Raw genomic sequence first — 15,007 nt, forward strand, 5'->3', positions numbered from 1 at the left:
GCGCAAAAACTTACACTCACACACAAAAACTTACACACACTCACACGATTTCTTGTGAAAACACACAAAATCATCTGAATTTTACTAAAGATAACATTAAAATACGTAGGTAAACATAGTAAATGAATATATTCCACTTCATTGTTGAAGTCCACGACAAAAAAGATACCATTACAGTTCTAATCTAAATAGTTAGATGAAAAATCTAAAAAGTTACGAACGGATGGTTATTATTTTACATGAAGATCAAAAGTTTCACTTTATGTATAATTTTTATTAAATTTTGTTCTGATTTTTATCAAAGAAATAAAAAATTTATAGTTATTTTACAATAATATATAAAAAGTTATAAATTGATTGTGAATATTCAACATGAAGATAAGGAATTCTACTTTAATTCAGAGTTTTCTCGAAGAAGTACAATATGTTCAAGTTCTCCTATCTATGGATTTTCTTGCGACAACACAAAATCAGAAAAAATGATCAATGTTCCTCTAGTACCTACGCAATGAGACTAAAAATGAAGATATTTATGCAGAGTTTCAACTAGCTATGGATTTTCTTGCGAAAACACGCAAAATCAGAAAAAATGTTCTATGTTCCTTTAGTACCTACTCAATTAGTCTAAAAATGAAGATATTTATGAATAGTTTGAACTATCTATTGCTATGTTTTCTAAAGACTATCTTTTTTCTTTATAAAACCCACAAAATAATAAAAAATGATCAATGTTCCATTAGTACCTATACAATTAGACTAAAAATTAAGATGTTTGTGAACATTTTTGACTAGCTATGGCTAAGTTTTCTAAAGACAAGTTATTTTCCTGCGAAAACACGCAAAATCAGAACAATTAAAAATATAGACTAATTAAATACGCCCTTATGCTTAAAGGAAAGATATGTATGCAGAGTTTCAAATAGCTATGGATTTTCTCGCGAAAACACACAAAATCAGAAAATAAATGTTCAATGTTCCTCTAGTACCTACGCAATTAGGCTGAAATGAAGATATTTATGCAGAGTTTCAACTATCTATGGCTAAGTTTGCTAAATACAAGCTATTTTCTTGCGAAAACACACAAAATCAGGAAACATGTTCAATGTTCCCTTAGTACCTATGCAATTAGGCTTAAATGAAGATATATATATGCATAGTTTCAACTAGCTAAGGTTTTTCTTTATAAAACAAACAAAATCATAAAGAATTATCAATTTTACTTGTGTACCTACTCAATTTGTGTATAACTGTATATATCTATGCAGAGTTTCAACTAGCTATGGATTTTCTTGCGAAAACACACAAAATCAGAAAAAATGATCAATGTTCCTTTAGTACATACGCAATTAGGCTAAAAATGAAGATATTTATGCAGAGTTTCAACTAACTATGGCTAAGTTTACTAAAGACAAGCTATTTTCTTGCGAAAACACACAAAATCAGAAAAAATGTTCAATGTTCCTTTAGTGGCTACGCACTTAGGCTAAAATGAAGATATTTATGCAGAGTTTCAACTATCTCTGGCTAAGTTTGCTACCGACAATATTTATTATATAGAACTCACACACCCACAGAAAAAATGTTCAATGTTCCTTGAGTACCTACGCAATTAGTATGAAATGAAGATATTTATGCAGAGTTTCAACTAGCTATGGATTTTCTTGTGAAAACACAAAAAATAAGAAAAAAATATTCAATGTTCCTCTAGTACCTACGCATTTAGGCTGAAATGAAGATATTTATGCAGAGTTTCAACTAGCTATGGCTAAGTTTGCTAAGGACAAGCTATTTTCTAGCAAAAAGACATAAAATCAGAAAAAATATTGTTAGGTTAGGTTAAGTTAGGTTAGGTTAGGATAGCCTTCGTACGCTTATAGATAGGTTAGGTTAGGTTAGATTAAGTTAGGTTAAGTTAGGTTAGATTAAGTTAGGTTAGGTTAATATAGGATAGGATAGGTTAGATTAAGTTAGGTTAGGTTAAGCTTGGTTAGGCTAGGTTAGCGCGTACGTAGGCTAACCTAGTCTAACCAAACTTAGCCTAACCTAACTTAATCTAACCTAACCTAACCTAACTTAATCTAACCTAACTTAACCAATCCTATCCTAATCCAACCTAACCTAACCTACCCTATCTGCGTACGGACGTAGGCTAACCTAACCTAATCTAACTTAACCTAACCTAATAATATTTTTTCTGATTTTGCGTGTTTTTTCAAGAAAATAGCTTGTCTTTGGCAAACTTAGCCATAGCTAGTTGAAACTCTGCATAAATATCTTCATTTCAGCCTAATTGCGTAGGGACTAGAGGAAAATTTAAAATTTTTTTTTCTGATTTTGTGTTTGTTCTCAGCAAAAGAACGTAAATTTATCAAAAAGAGTCAGCTAACTAAAAAACCGCTAAAAAAGATCTAACTATAATACTACCAGAGTATGGAAACCATGAACAATCAAATATTTTTCTTTTTGTGTAATTGTTCGATCACAAAAATCTTGTATTTTTCACCATTAGCCATAGATAGTTGAAACTATGAATAATTTTCTTAATTTTAGACTAAGTGAGTATGTACTAAAGGAACAGTGAAAATTTTTTCTGAGTTTGTGTGTTTTCGCAAGAAAATAGCTTGTATTTAGCAAACCTATCAATAGCTAGTTGAAACTGTGCATAAATATCTTCATTTTTAGCCTAATTGTGTAGGTACTAAAGGAACATTGAACATTTTTTCTGATTTTGTGTGTTTTCGCAAGAAAATAGCTTGTCTTTAGTAAACTTAGCCAGATAGGAGAACTTGAACATTTTGCACTTCTTCGAGAAAACTCTGAATTAAAGTGGAGTTCCTTATCTTCATGTTGAATATTCACAATCAATGTATAATTTTTTCTATCTTCTATGAAAAATTTTAAACAGAAATTTAAATTTTTTATTTCTTTGATAAAAATCTGAGCCAAATTTAAGAAAAATTATAAATAAAATGAAACTTTTGATCTTCATCGAAAATAATCACAATGAGAGTATTACATTTTCTATTTTCCATCTAAAAATTTAGAATAGAACTTTAAATTTATCGATTTCTTTGGGGAACTTAAAACTGAAGTGGAATATTTTTATTTTCTCTGGTGAAATTAGAATTGAAGTGTGATCTTTGGTAAAGTTCAGCTGATTTTGTGTGTTTTCACAAGAAATCGTGTGTGTGTTTGTAAGTTTTTGTGTGTGCGTGTAATTTTTTGCGCGTGTGTGTAATTTTTTGTGTGCATTTTAGTTTTTTTTTTGTTGTTTGTTTTCGTGTTCTTTTGTATGTTTTTTTGTGTGTGTGTGTGTGTGTGTGTGTGTGTGTGTGTGTGTGTGTATGTTTTTGTGTGTGTGTATTTGCTTGCTTGTTTGTGTGTTTATTTGTGTTTGTTCGATCTATTTTGTTTGATTGTGTTTGTTTTTGTAAGTGTGTGTGTGTTTTTTAGTTTTTGTTTGTGTGAGTTTTTGTGTGTGTGTATGTTTTGTCGAGTTTGTTTTTGTTTTTGGTGTGTGTGTGTGTGTGTGTATTAGTGTGTTGGTTTATTTGTGTTTTATTGTTTGTGTGTGTTATTTTGTGCGAGTATGTGTTTTTTTTTGTGTGTGTGTGTGTGTGTAATTGTGTTTGTTTCACATATAGTGTGTTTGTAAGTTGATTAGTTTTTTTGTAATTTAGCTTGTGGGTGTTTATTAGTTTGGGTGTGGTTGTAAGTGTTGGTTTGGTTGTGTTTATGTGTGTGTATTGGTGTGTGTGTATGTATTTTTTTGTGTGTGTGTGTATTTGCTTTCGTTTTTGTTTATTTTTTATTTAGTTTTAGTTAGTATGTTTTTGTGTGTGTGTGTATTTTTTTTTGCGTGGGTTTAATTTTTCTTGTGTGTGTTTAAGTTTTTGTGTGTCTTATATCTTTCTTTTTGATATAATTTTTTTGTGTGTGTGTGTTTGTTTGTGTGTCTGTTTTTGTTTTGTTGTTTGTGTGTTTAATTGTTTTTTTTTTTAAGTTTTTTTTGTTTGTGTGTAATTTTGTGTGTTTGTGTGTGTGTGTGTAAGTTTTTATGTGTGTGTAATTTTTGGCGTGTGTGTGTTTTTTTTAGTGTGTTTGTGTGTTTTTTTTGTGTTTTTGTGTTTGTGTGTGTTAGTTTGTGTGCGTGTGTGTGTGTGAGTTTTTGTTTTAATGTGTAAGTTTTTGTGTGTGTGTGTGTGTGTGTGTGTAAGTTTTTGTGTGTGTGTAAGTTTTGGTGTTTGTGTGTGTGTGAGTTTTTTTTGTGTTCATGTGTAATTTTGTGTTTATTTTTGTGTGTGTGTGTAATTTTGTGTTTTTTTCTATTTTTTTGAGTGTGTGTGTGTGATTTTTCGTTTTGTTGTGTGTTTTTTTTTTTTGTGTGTGTGTGTGTGTGTAATTTTTTTTGTTCTTGTTATTTTTCTTGTGCATGTGTAAGTTTTTGTGTGTGTGTGTGTGTGTGTAAGTTTTTGTGTGTGTGTGTGTGTATGTTTTTGTGTGTGTGTGTAAGTTTTTGTGTGTGTGTGTGTGTAATTTTTCGTGTGCATGTTTAATTTTTTTTGTGTGTAAGTTTTGACGTGTGTGTGTAAGTTTTTTGAGTGTGTGTGTGTGTAAGTTTTTGTGATTGTGTGTGTGTGTTTTTTGTGTTGATGTGTAAGTTTGCGTGTGTGTGTGTGTGTGTGTGTGTGTGTGTAAGTTTTTTTGTGTGTGTGTAAGTTTTGGAGTGTGTGTGTGAGTTTTCGTGTGTTTGTGTGTGTAAGTTTTGTGTGTGTGTGTGTGTGTGTGTGTGTCATTTTTTGTGTGGTTGTAAGTTTTTTTGTTCTTGTTAGTTTTCGTGTGTATGTGTGTGTGTGTGTGTGCTTCCCAAATCATAATTTTCTGAAAGGACACACCTATGAAAGGCTAAGAAATCTAGCTTAGAAAGGTCAAAATTAGCAAATTAACCATCCCAAATCATAGGTTTCAGTCAACACACACCTACGAATGGATATAAAATCCTGCTCAGAAATGTAAAAAAATATCAACCAACACACTCCCAAATCATAGGTTTCAGACATCACACACCTACGAAAGACTAAGAAATCCGGTTATGAAAAGTCGGAAATAGCAAATTACATATCCCAAATCCTAGGTTTCAGACAACACTCACCTATGAACGGCTAAAAAACCTAGCTCAGAAAAGTCAAAAATAGCAAACTAGTCATCCCAAACTATATGTTTCAGACAACAAACACCTATGGAAGGTTAAGATATCCAGCTCAAAAAAGTCAAAAGTAGCAATCCATACCTCTCAAATCATAAGTTTTAGACACTGAACACATTCGTGTGACTATATCATACAGGTAGGTACAGTTTAACATCGTAATCCCACACATCCTACAACCGCTATTTCATACGTCTCACTCATACGAAAGACTCAAAAATCTGGTTCAGAAATTACGGACATAGCATATTAAACATCATACACAAAAAGTTTCAGGCATCATACACCAACGAAATACTCGAAAACTGTAGCCCAGAAAAGTCTGAAATAGCAAACTACACATCCCAAATCATAATGTTCTGACAACACATACCTATGAAAGGCTAAGAAACCTAGCTCAGAAAAGTCTGAAATAGCCAACTACTCATCCCAAACTCGAAGTTTCAGACAACAAACACCTATGAGTGACTAAGAATCCTAGCTCTGAAAAGCCAAAAAAGCAAACTACACCCCCCAAATCATAATTTTCTGAAAGGAGACACATATGATAGGCTAAGAAATCTAGCTCAGAAAAGTCAAAAATAGCAAATTAACCATCCCAAATCATAGGTTTCAGTCAACACACACCTACGAATGGCTAAGAAATCCAGCTCAGAAAAGTCAAAAAAATAGCAACCTACACATCCCAAATCATAGGTTTCAGACACCACACACCTACGAAAGACTAAGAAATCCGGTTATGAAAAGTCGGAAATAGCAAATTACATATCCTAAATCATAGGTTTCAGACAACACTCACCTATGAACGGCTAAGAAACCTAGCTCAGAAAAGTCAGAAAATAGCAAACTAGTCATCCCAAACTATATGTTTCAGACAACAAACACCTATGATAGGATAATAAATCCAGCTCAGAAAAGTCAAAGGTAGCAATCCACACATCCCAAATCATAGGTTTCAGAGAACACACGCCTATGAAAGTCTAAGAAATCCAGCTCAGAAAAGTCGAAAATAGCAAACTACACATCCCAAATCATAGGTTTCAGACACCACACACCTATGAAAGACTAAGAAATCCAACTCAGAAAAGTTAAAAATAGCAAACTACATATCCCAAATCATAAGTTTCCCTCAACACACACCAACGAAAGGCTAAGAAACCTAGCTCATAAAAGCCTGAAATAGCAAACTACACATCCCAAATCATAGGTTTCAGACAACATTCACCTAGGAAATACTAGGAAACCTTAGCTCAGAAAAGCCTGAAGTAGCAAACTACACATCCCAAATCATAGGTTTCACTCAACACACACCAACGAAAGGCTAAGAAACCTAGCTCATAAAAGCCTGAAATAGCAAACTACTCATCCCAAACTATTGGTTTCAGACAACATTCACCTAGGAAATACTATGAAACCTTAGCTCAGAAAGCTTGAAATAGCAAACTACACATCCCAAATCATAGGTTTCAGACAATACACATCAACGAAAGACGGGTGCTCGGGGAGAGCCTTTGAGGGTCTGTGGGTCCCTTGAGGGTCGGTGGTCCTTTTGGGAGCTCGGGGGGGACTTTGGGGTCGGGGGGTTGGGGTTGGGGGGGCGGGGGTTGGCTTGTGGGGTTGGGGGGGGCCCTTTGGGGTGCCCGGGTGATCTTTGTATGCCTGGGGGACATTTGGGGACCGGTGGAGGGCCTTTGGGACCCCGTTGGTCCTTTGGGAGCTCGATGGGCCTTTGGGGGGCCCGGGGATGGCATTTGGGGGTCTGGGTGGGCCTTTGGGGTGCCGGTGGCCCTTTGGGAGCTTGGGGGACCTTTGAGGACCAGGGGAGGGCCTTTGGGGGTCTGAGGAGGGCGTTTGGAGCACAGGGGGGCCTTTGGGTGCCTGGGGGACATTTGGGGACCGGTGGAGGGCCTTTGGGACCCCGTTGGTCCTTTGGGGCACAGGGAGGGCCTTTGGGGGTCCGGAGGGACATTTGGAGACCGGTGGAGGGCCTTTGGGACCCCGTTGGTCCTTTGGGAGCTCGATGGGCCTTTGGGGGGCCCGGGGATGGCCTTTGGGTGCCTGGGGGACTTTTGGGGACCGGTGGCCCTTTGGGAGCTCGATGGGCCTTTGGGGGGCCCGGGGAGGGCCTTTGGGGCACAGGGTGGGCCTTTGGGAGCGCCGGTGGCTCTTTGGGAGCCCGGTGGCCCTTTGTGGACCGGGGGGAGGGCCTTTGGGACCCCGTTGGTCCTTTGGGAGCTCGATGGGCCTTTGTGGGGCCCTGGGGATGGCATTTGGGGGTCTGGGTGGGCCTTTGGGGCGCCGGTGGCCCTTTGGCAGCTTGGGGGGGGCCTTTGAGGACCGGAGGCTTCCTTCGGGGTTTGGGGTAGGAGGATTGGAACTCTTTGGGGTTGGGGTAGAGGACCTCACAACACTGTTCAAATGGAACTTGTGTATTATAATGACCACACTCAAAACCTCTTCTAAAATCTCTTCAAAAATCTTCTTTTAAAATGTCTCTAACCGTTTCGCCGAAATAGTTCCATAACCTGTCTAAAACGGTTTCGCCCAAATAATCCCTAAACGTAAATTCAGCGTGTTCCTTTGTTATTGGCATCTCTGAGCTAACGCATTTCAAATTAATATGAAACCTTTTCGCGCGCTAAAACAATTCATCACTAAGATGTTTCTTGCCTAATTGTTTCCATGGCCTGTGGTTATTAATATCCTTTGGAGTTCGACCTAAAGAGTTGTTCCCGAGGCAAAGACATTAATGATTTGAATCTATTCCTGGAGAAATGTTTCTAGGGCGAAAATTTTTAAAGTCTGACAGATGATGTCATTGATTGATTGATCTGTCAAGAAAGGGGAAATTAATTTGTTGTTTCTAAGGGGAATTATTGATTCACGATAGGTGAATTGAGGTCGACAGCACAGGTGTTCCACGGTCGATGTTGTTGTTGTTGTAAGTGCACGCTCTCAGCAAATCTCAAGGTCGATGTTGTTGTTGTTGTTTTTGGCACGCTCTCAGCGAATGTCAAGGTCGATGTTGTTGTTGTTGACACATTGGAAAAAGAGGTCATTGACCCCATTACGTAATCATTCTCCCTAGGGAGGCTATGCCCATATATGGACTCCCGTCAGTATTCTATGCCCATATAAGGACTCCCGTCACGAGTATAAGATAGCTCTCTACTTCTACTATGGACTGTGGTTTGATGGACTGTGGAGTAGGTTGTAGCCATTACCCATCTTTATTTTTATTAGCACCCTGCCCATTCGGATGCTACGCGATAGCGATATCTTAGTAAGAAGTCTTGTACATTGCATGCGTTGTTTTTATCCTGACCACTAAGTACGGAAGGTGTGGTCTTAAAAGCTTCAAAAGGGTTCTTTTGATCAAAGATTGAAAGTTCTAGCATACTTTTAGTTCTAGAATGTGACTGGAGCTTTTTCCCTTGCTATTTTATGGCCGGGATAGTCCAACAACTACGTATGTTATGAGAATAAAATTTAAAGATAGTCAAAATGTTCAGAATAGTCAAAAGGTATAATAAGCATGCCTCCGTTATAAGTTTCATACAGTCATCTATAGTAGTGTACAGATTCTTAAGTCTGATGTGATTATTCATTTAAATCTCTGTTCGTTTTAGGTTTAATTTATTCAATCAAATTAAATTTTGTTTATTTCGAGTTTGACTTAATATATAAAGAATAAAAGCTTTGAAAAAATTTGGATGGAGGATGAATTTACATAGCTATGTTTGCTTTCAGAAACTTGGTGTTGTAGCGAGTTTTCAGTATTAGTAGTAATTATTTCCACTTGTCTATTGTTTTACTATGGTAAAATTATATAGTTTTACTATGGTAAAACAAAATGATTTACTTGGTTTTACTATGACTCTTTGCTTTTCTTTGACTATGCTTTACTTTGACCAAGTAAAAACGTATGGTTTTTCTTGGTTTTACTATGGCTCTTTGCTTTTCTTTGAAGAACTATTTTGGGCAATTTTTTTTTTCAAATTGATTGTAGCGCATAAACAGATTTTTTTTCTACGTAAAATTTCTTAATAGTCATTTTTCTTTTGAAATAAGTCATTAGATATGGTCAAAAGATATCGTCAAAAGAAATTGTCAAAAGAAATAGTCAAAAGACTATATATAATGACTATATAGGCTATAATGACTATATCTTTTGAAGCTGGTTGCAGTGCGAACATCAAACATACTTTGAATGTTGCGACAAGAAACCGGTTGGTTTTTAATCAAATCTTGGAGCGGAGATGATATTGTAGCTGATGTTAAGTCAGCACAGTTCGAATCAATCTCCATGAAATAGCTAGAATACATCGAAACAGTTTGAATTGTCTATGAAGTTTAGAAACTGTTTGGTATAGTTTGTCACTCACTATAGAAAAAAAATTCAGGTATTTTTACCAGCCTTTTAGAAGCTTTGACTATTTATTTCAATAATTGCTGGACTCCAGCAACGTTCTTTAAGCCATGTGGCAGCCGTCACACGGCTGTTATTTTGTTTTCTTCTGATCTCATTAACAGGTGGACTGGCAAAGAAATATGATGACATTACCTAATGATAACATAAATATTACTTACATGCTACGGATGTGCAAATTCTAATTAATTGGTTCAATAGTTTTTATTCTACGAACCTCAAGATTTCTCGAACATTGAATTTTTTTTCTCTTTTGTCACTCAAAGAAAATAGGTAGAAATATATGCTGTTGATATCAAGTTCTTATGGCCATATATTAAAAAAACTTTAACATAAGGAACTTTTGTTTTTACAAACAAATTATTTTTAATAGCAATAACAAAAACACAACTTTTATCTTTTTTCGCGTCCCTGTTAGGTACATTTTGTGGAAAATGTCTTCTTTTAAAACACTGTAGCAGATTATGGGTTGCCAGTTTTGAATCACGTGTAGCACATTATCCCAAATATGTTTTATTCAATTATCCATTGTGTTCCTAAGTAGGCTTTACAGGTTATACCTCAAATCACCTTAAAATCCATTATGCAGGCGTAAAAAAGCGTGATACGCCTGCCGATGATGACTTTAGAGTTTGGTTGAGGAATCTGGGGCCTCCCAGTGTAGACACCATCCCTCACCTTCCAGTCCCTATCCACACCATGCTTGAATGACTCGAGGGTTTGAGATTGGATAATTTGATTGCTGAAGGAGTTCCACATGGGTAACACGGCTGGAAAAGAAGTGGTAGCGTTCTCTGCCATTGGTAGTATGTTTCGTAATTTTCTGGGAGAAATTAAAAGAGCTTATTATAAGAAAAATCCTTGGATACTAACACAAGCTCTGTTTTTGCCATAGAATATAAAATGAAACTACCTTCTTCAGGTACACCAGGGGTCTGAGGACAGTGAATCGTCTCAGGTTTAGTTCGTCCAAAATTGGCAGAGTATATAGCCAGTCGCTCGTTGTTTTTACATCGCAAAACGAGTGTTTCGTTTTCGCAAGCTATTTTGTTTTTGAATTCACCTGGAAATGAGAGAGAAATGAGCAATAAAACTTAAAATGAGAACAACTAGGTCTTAAGAATGTCATTATTGCAAAAGTATCTTTTGTTATAGATTAGAAATGAGCTACAAGCTTATAATTAATTGAAGGTCACAGTTTTCAATTATTAAATAAAAATAAATTGCAAATGAAAGTAAAGAGCAACGTTAAAACTTATAATGAATATACCATTTTGACAGGCAGGATGCTATGAAGTTCTTTTAATTAAGTTCTATAGATTTAGTTGTAATAGTAGAAGTTAAGTGTTAACAGTCACAATTGCAGTCGCAGTAGCAGTCACGAGTTGCCAAACTCGTCGCAAGTTGTCACACTTCCAATTACAAGTAGTCCCAGTGGCAAGTAGTCAGCGTCACAAGTATTCGCAGTAGCAGTCGAGTTGCATTCGCATGTGCAGTCACAAGAACCCGTTGCCGCAGTGGTAGGTTCTCGGGCAGTCGCAAGTGTTGGTAGGCTTAAGTACTGGCAGTCACAGTAGGAAGTAATCATGATCGCAAATTATGACAGTCGCAAATATTCTCAGTCACCAGCAGTCGTAGTCATAGTTGAAATTACAGGTATTCTTAGTCACAATCACAATTAATCGCAGTCACAAGTGGTTACAGTCACAAACAATCAAAGTTAAAAGCAGTCGTATTATCAGATACAAACAGTCACAGCCACAGTCATAAGTAGTCGTACTTGCAAGTAGTCCCAGGCAGACATAGTTGCAATTGCAAATAGTCACAGTCGCAATTGTAGTCATAGTTGTAGTAGCAATAGTAGTCGTGAAAGTGAAAAGCTGTTACCATTAGCCGCTCGTAAGATATTACAGATATGCCCTTTTAATACCCTGGATGCACATACTTGACACATAACTTTTGTCAAGTGCATGTTATCGAAAAAGTCCAAAGTTGCCACACTTAGAAGCAGTCCCAAGTGTTCAAAGCCACAATTACAAATAGTCACAGTTGCAGCCACAGTAGTAGTAGCAATAGTGGTCCTGAAAGTCTAAAGTTAATACCCTTAGCCACTACTAAGATATTGCAGATACACCCTTTTGATAACCTCGATGCACACATCGTCTTTTGATTTATTGTAACATTCCTCTCAGCATTCCCTGAAGTTTTGCCTAAAAACCCTTAAGCTTTTCTGACACACTGAGGATCAAATATTTCCACTCTTACCCAGTTTTAAATCCCGTATATAAACTATGGGTATACTGAATAATTTACAACCTTTTCTCCAGGGGCTGTGAGGGCACTACATTCCAAGAGGCATAGTTATTAGACCTATTTACTAGTTTGAAAAAATTCGCTATTACATAATTTTGACCAGTGTTAAAGGGGTCTAAAAAGGATAAGGGGTCCTTTTACCTTTCAAGCACTGTTGAACAGGCCCTAATAAATTTCAGCTTAATGCCCAAGGCCGTGCCTGAGATGCTATTGATGCACCCTTTTGACAGTCACCATGCATATAGTTTGTTTTGACATTTTTTTTTAAATATCCCCCTCAACATTCCCTGAAGGTAGGCACAAGCAGATGTAGTAGCAGTTGTAAGCAGTCACAGTCATGGCTGCAAGTTGTCACAGTCGGGATTATGTCACAGTCGCAGTCGCAACCAGTCGCATTGGCAGCCGCAATAGTAGTAATAGTAGTGGCCATGAAAATTTCAAGTTAATACGCTTGGACATTTCTAAGACATCTCAGTTACCCCTTTTTGATAATTTGGACGTACATAACTTCTTTTTATTTAGCTCAAAATATTCCTCAACATTTCCCCAAATTTCACCTTAATATCCTTAGCTTTTTCGAACACATCCAGGATCAAACATTTCCCCTATCCTTGTAATAAGTTCTGCATGTAAAAAATGAACAAATTGCATAATTTACATTTCTTGGCCCAGAGGTTATGGGGGCATGGCGTCACTGGAGGCATAGCTAATATACATTGTGAATATTTTGAATAAAGTAGATTGTTAAGATTTCTATCAGTGTTAAGTGGGATATGAAAGGGGGTAACACGGGCGGGGGGCTAGTTTCCCTCCATTCCCTGTCCAACATCCCTACAGACATACCTTTAAAGTTTCAGAGGTGTCAATTTTAGCCGTCACTTAGATACTGCTAATATGTCGTTTTGATAACCCTCCTGCATAGGTTGTATTTTGATTTTTTTTTACATTCCTCTTAACATTAAAAAAAAATGCCCTAATACCCTTGTGTTTTTGGAGATTCAGATTCAAACATATCCCCTTATCGTAATAAAAAACCTTATGTATAAACAATGGGTACCTCATATAACTTGCAACACTTACCCCAAGGGCCGTGGGGGTTATTTCATTCCTAGAGGCATACTTATTCGACTTTTTGACAATTTTGAACAAGATGGCTATTCTGAAATTTTAATCATATATCTTTGGGGAGATAGCTGCAAAAACTCGAACGGGAGGTGGACTGGTTGCCCTCCGACCACTTTTTAAAATTAATCAAAAAAACTTTTTCCACAAAATAAGTTTTTCAAAGAAAAGTAAAGAACTCCATTAAACGAAAAATGATCAAAAATAAAATCAAACAATCTACGAAGCGTGAAACTATCGCAAATCAGCATCGATAAATAAATGAAATCCAAAACGAACAGAAATTACAATAAATGACGGAGTCAAATTCAAAACGAGCTAAAACCCCTAAGCCTTCCCAAGGCCAGAACAGGGTCGCTCCTTACTTACAGTTCGTTACCACAAACTGTTTGATATAAATGCAGGGCTAAAATAACTGATAGATATTTAAAATGCCCCATTCATGTCACTGGAGAGAGCATATTCAGTCAAAAACAGCAAAACATATGAACAAAATTCTAATTAAAGAAGACCCTGGATACAGTAAAAAAATAACATTTTTTTGGTGGGTTTGGAACCAAAGTCCTTCATATTCAAAGCTCTGGCTGGCGTTGTATCTGCTGTTTTGTATTAAAAACCCCTTCAACACGATTTATTACCCCCTCTACCCTTTTAAAGTACTAAGATATATACTTGATTTTACATTTTTTTACTTGAGTAATGGGTAGCTAATTCTAATTTCTTTCGCTAGGGTTGTCAGAGGATCATTTAAGCTTTATGTCCTAACTAATAAATCTTGAGGCAAATTAGATTTTTATTTTTAGTTTTTTTTAAGCCATTCTTTGAATATATTAAGCCAAACACTCGATCTAATGGATAATTTCTTCAGTGAAGGCTTGAAATCATGCTTTTCTGGAAAACTCGTCTTCGGAGCCAATTTACATAATAAATGTAGCTATACTTTAACCTTATCACTTAATTGTAAACGCACTTTCTTTTTGTAAAAAGGCTGTCAAAATATTTGACTGTTATTTCTGGTTATAAAAAACTTTTAATTTCGAATTAGTTAAAATGAAAATTATTGTTTTGACAATTAGTGTAAACATTTCTTTTTTAGAAAGAAGAATATCTTTAGAAAAAGAGTTAGTTCCGAGCTGAGCGGAAAAGTGTATTTTAAAGAATGATAAATCCTAAATTTCTGAAGGAGAATAACCAGCTGAAAAAAAAAGAATTTAGTTCACTTGAAAGCGATATTGTATTAAAACAACAAAAATATCAAGATGGAAGGATTTTTACAGAAACAGAAATATTATACAAATATTAATAGATATTATATAAATATCAATAAATATTATATAAACTAGATAAATAATATAAATAATATTTATAAAAATAATATATAAATATATAAAATAATATATAAAATTATATAAATAATATCATATTTAAAGAAATATTATATAAATATTAATCGTGAAATCTCTATAAATTTGTGTGCTTCAATGAGAGATAGGTTGAATATTTTGATAATTTAATATACTTTGATATCAAACAGTTCGTGGTAACGAACTGTAAGTAAGGAGCGACCCGGCTCAATGGTAACAGAAACTCTAAAAAACGGAATTTTGATACCAATAGATACATCAAAAGAATCAGATTTTAATTCTGATTTCAAATATATAAGTTTCATCAAGTTTAATTTTACCAATCAAAAGTTACGCGCCTTAGAAAATTTGGCTAATTTTTGAAAAAAGGGCGAAAGACCCCCTAAAAGTTATAGAACCTTAATGAAATTCACACCATCATATTCAGCGTATCAGAGAACCCTACTGTAGAGGTTTCAAGCTCCTGTCTACAAAAATGTGGAATTTTGCATTTTTTTGCCAGAAGAATGATCACGGGTGCGTGTTTATTTGTTTGTTTGTTTTTTTTTCTTTTCCCCAGGGGTAATCGTATTG

At 35.7% G+C, this 15,007-nt stretch overlaps 1 protein-coding gene across 1 annotated transcript in view; it reads right to left on the reverse strand.

The window, feature by feature from the left end:
- The window catches only part of LOC148955989 (D-galactoside-specific lectin-like), a 46,842-nt gene extending 35,619 nt beyond the window's left edge, over window positions 1–11,223 (reverse strand). Inside the window, exons 1-2 of the mRNA XM_089088813.1 lie at window positions 11,025–11,223; window positions 10,549–10,698 (exon numbers count right to left, since the gene is read on the reverse strand). Coding sequence (XP_088944939.1) covers window positions 10,549–10,698; window positions 11,025–11,223 — 349 coding nt within the window. The remainder of the gene's footprint in view (window positions 1–10,548; window positions 10,699–11,024) is intronic.
- Between the last annotated feature and the right edge of the window lie 3,784 nt (window positions 11,224–15,007).

This window comes from Artemia sp. Qi Xiang Cuo, chromosome 1 (assembly GCF_049724085.1).
Source record: "Artemia sp. Qi Xiang Cuo chromosome 1, ASM4972408v1, whole genome shotgun sequence".
Lineage (NCBI taxonomy): Eukaryota > Metazoa > Arthropoda > Branchiopoda > Anostraca > Artemiidae > Artemia > Artemia sp. Qi Xiang Cuo.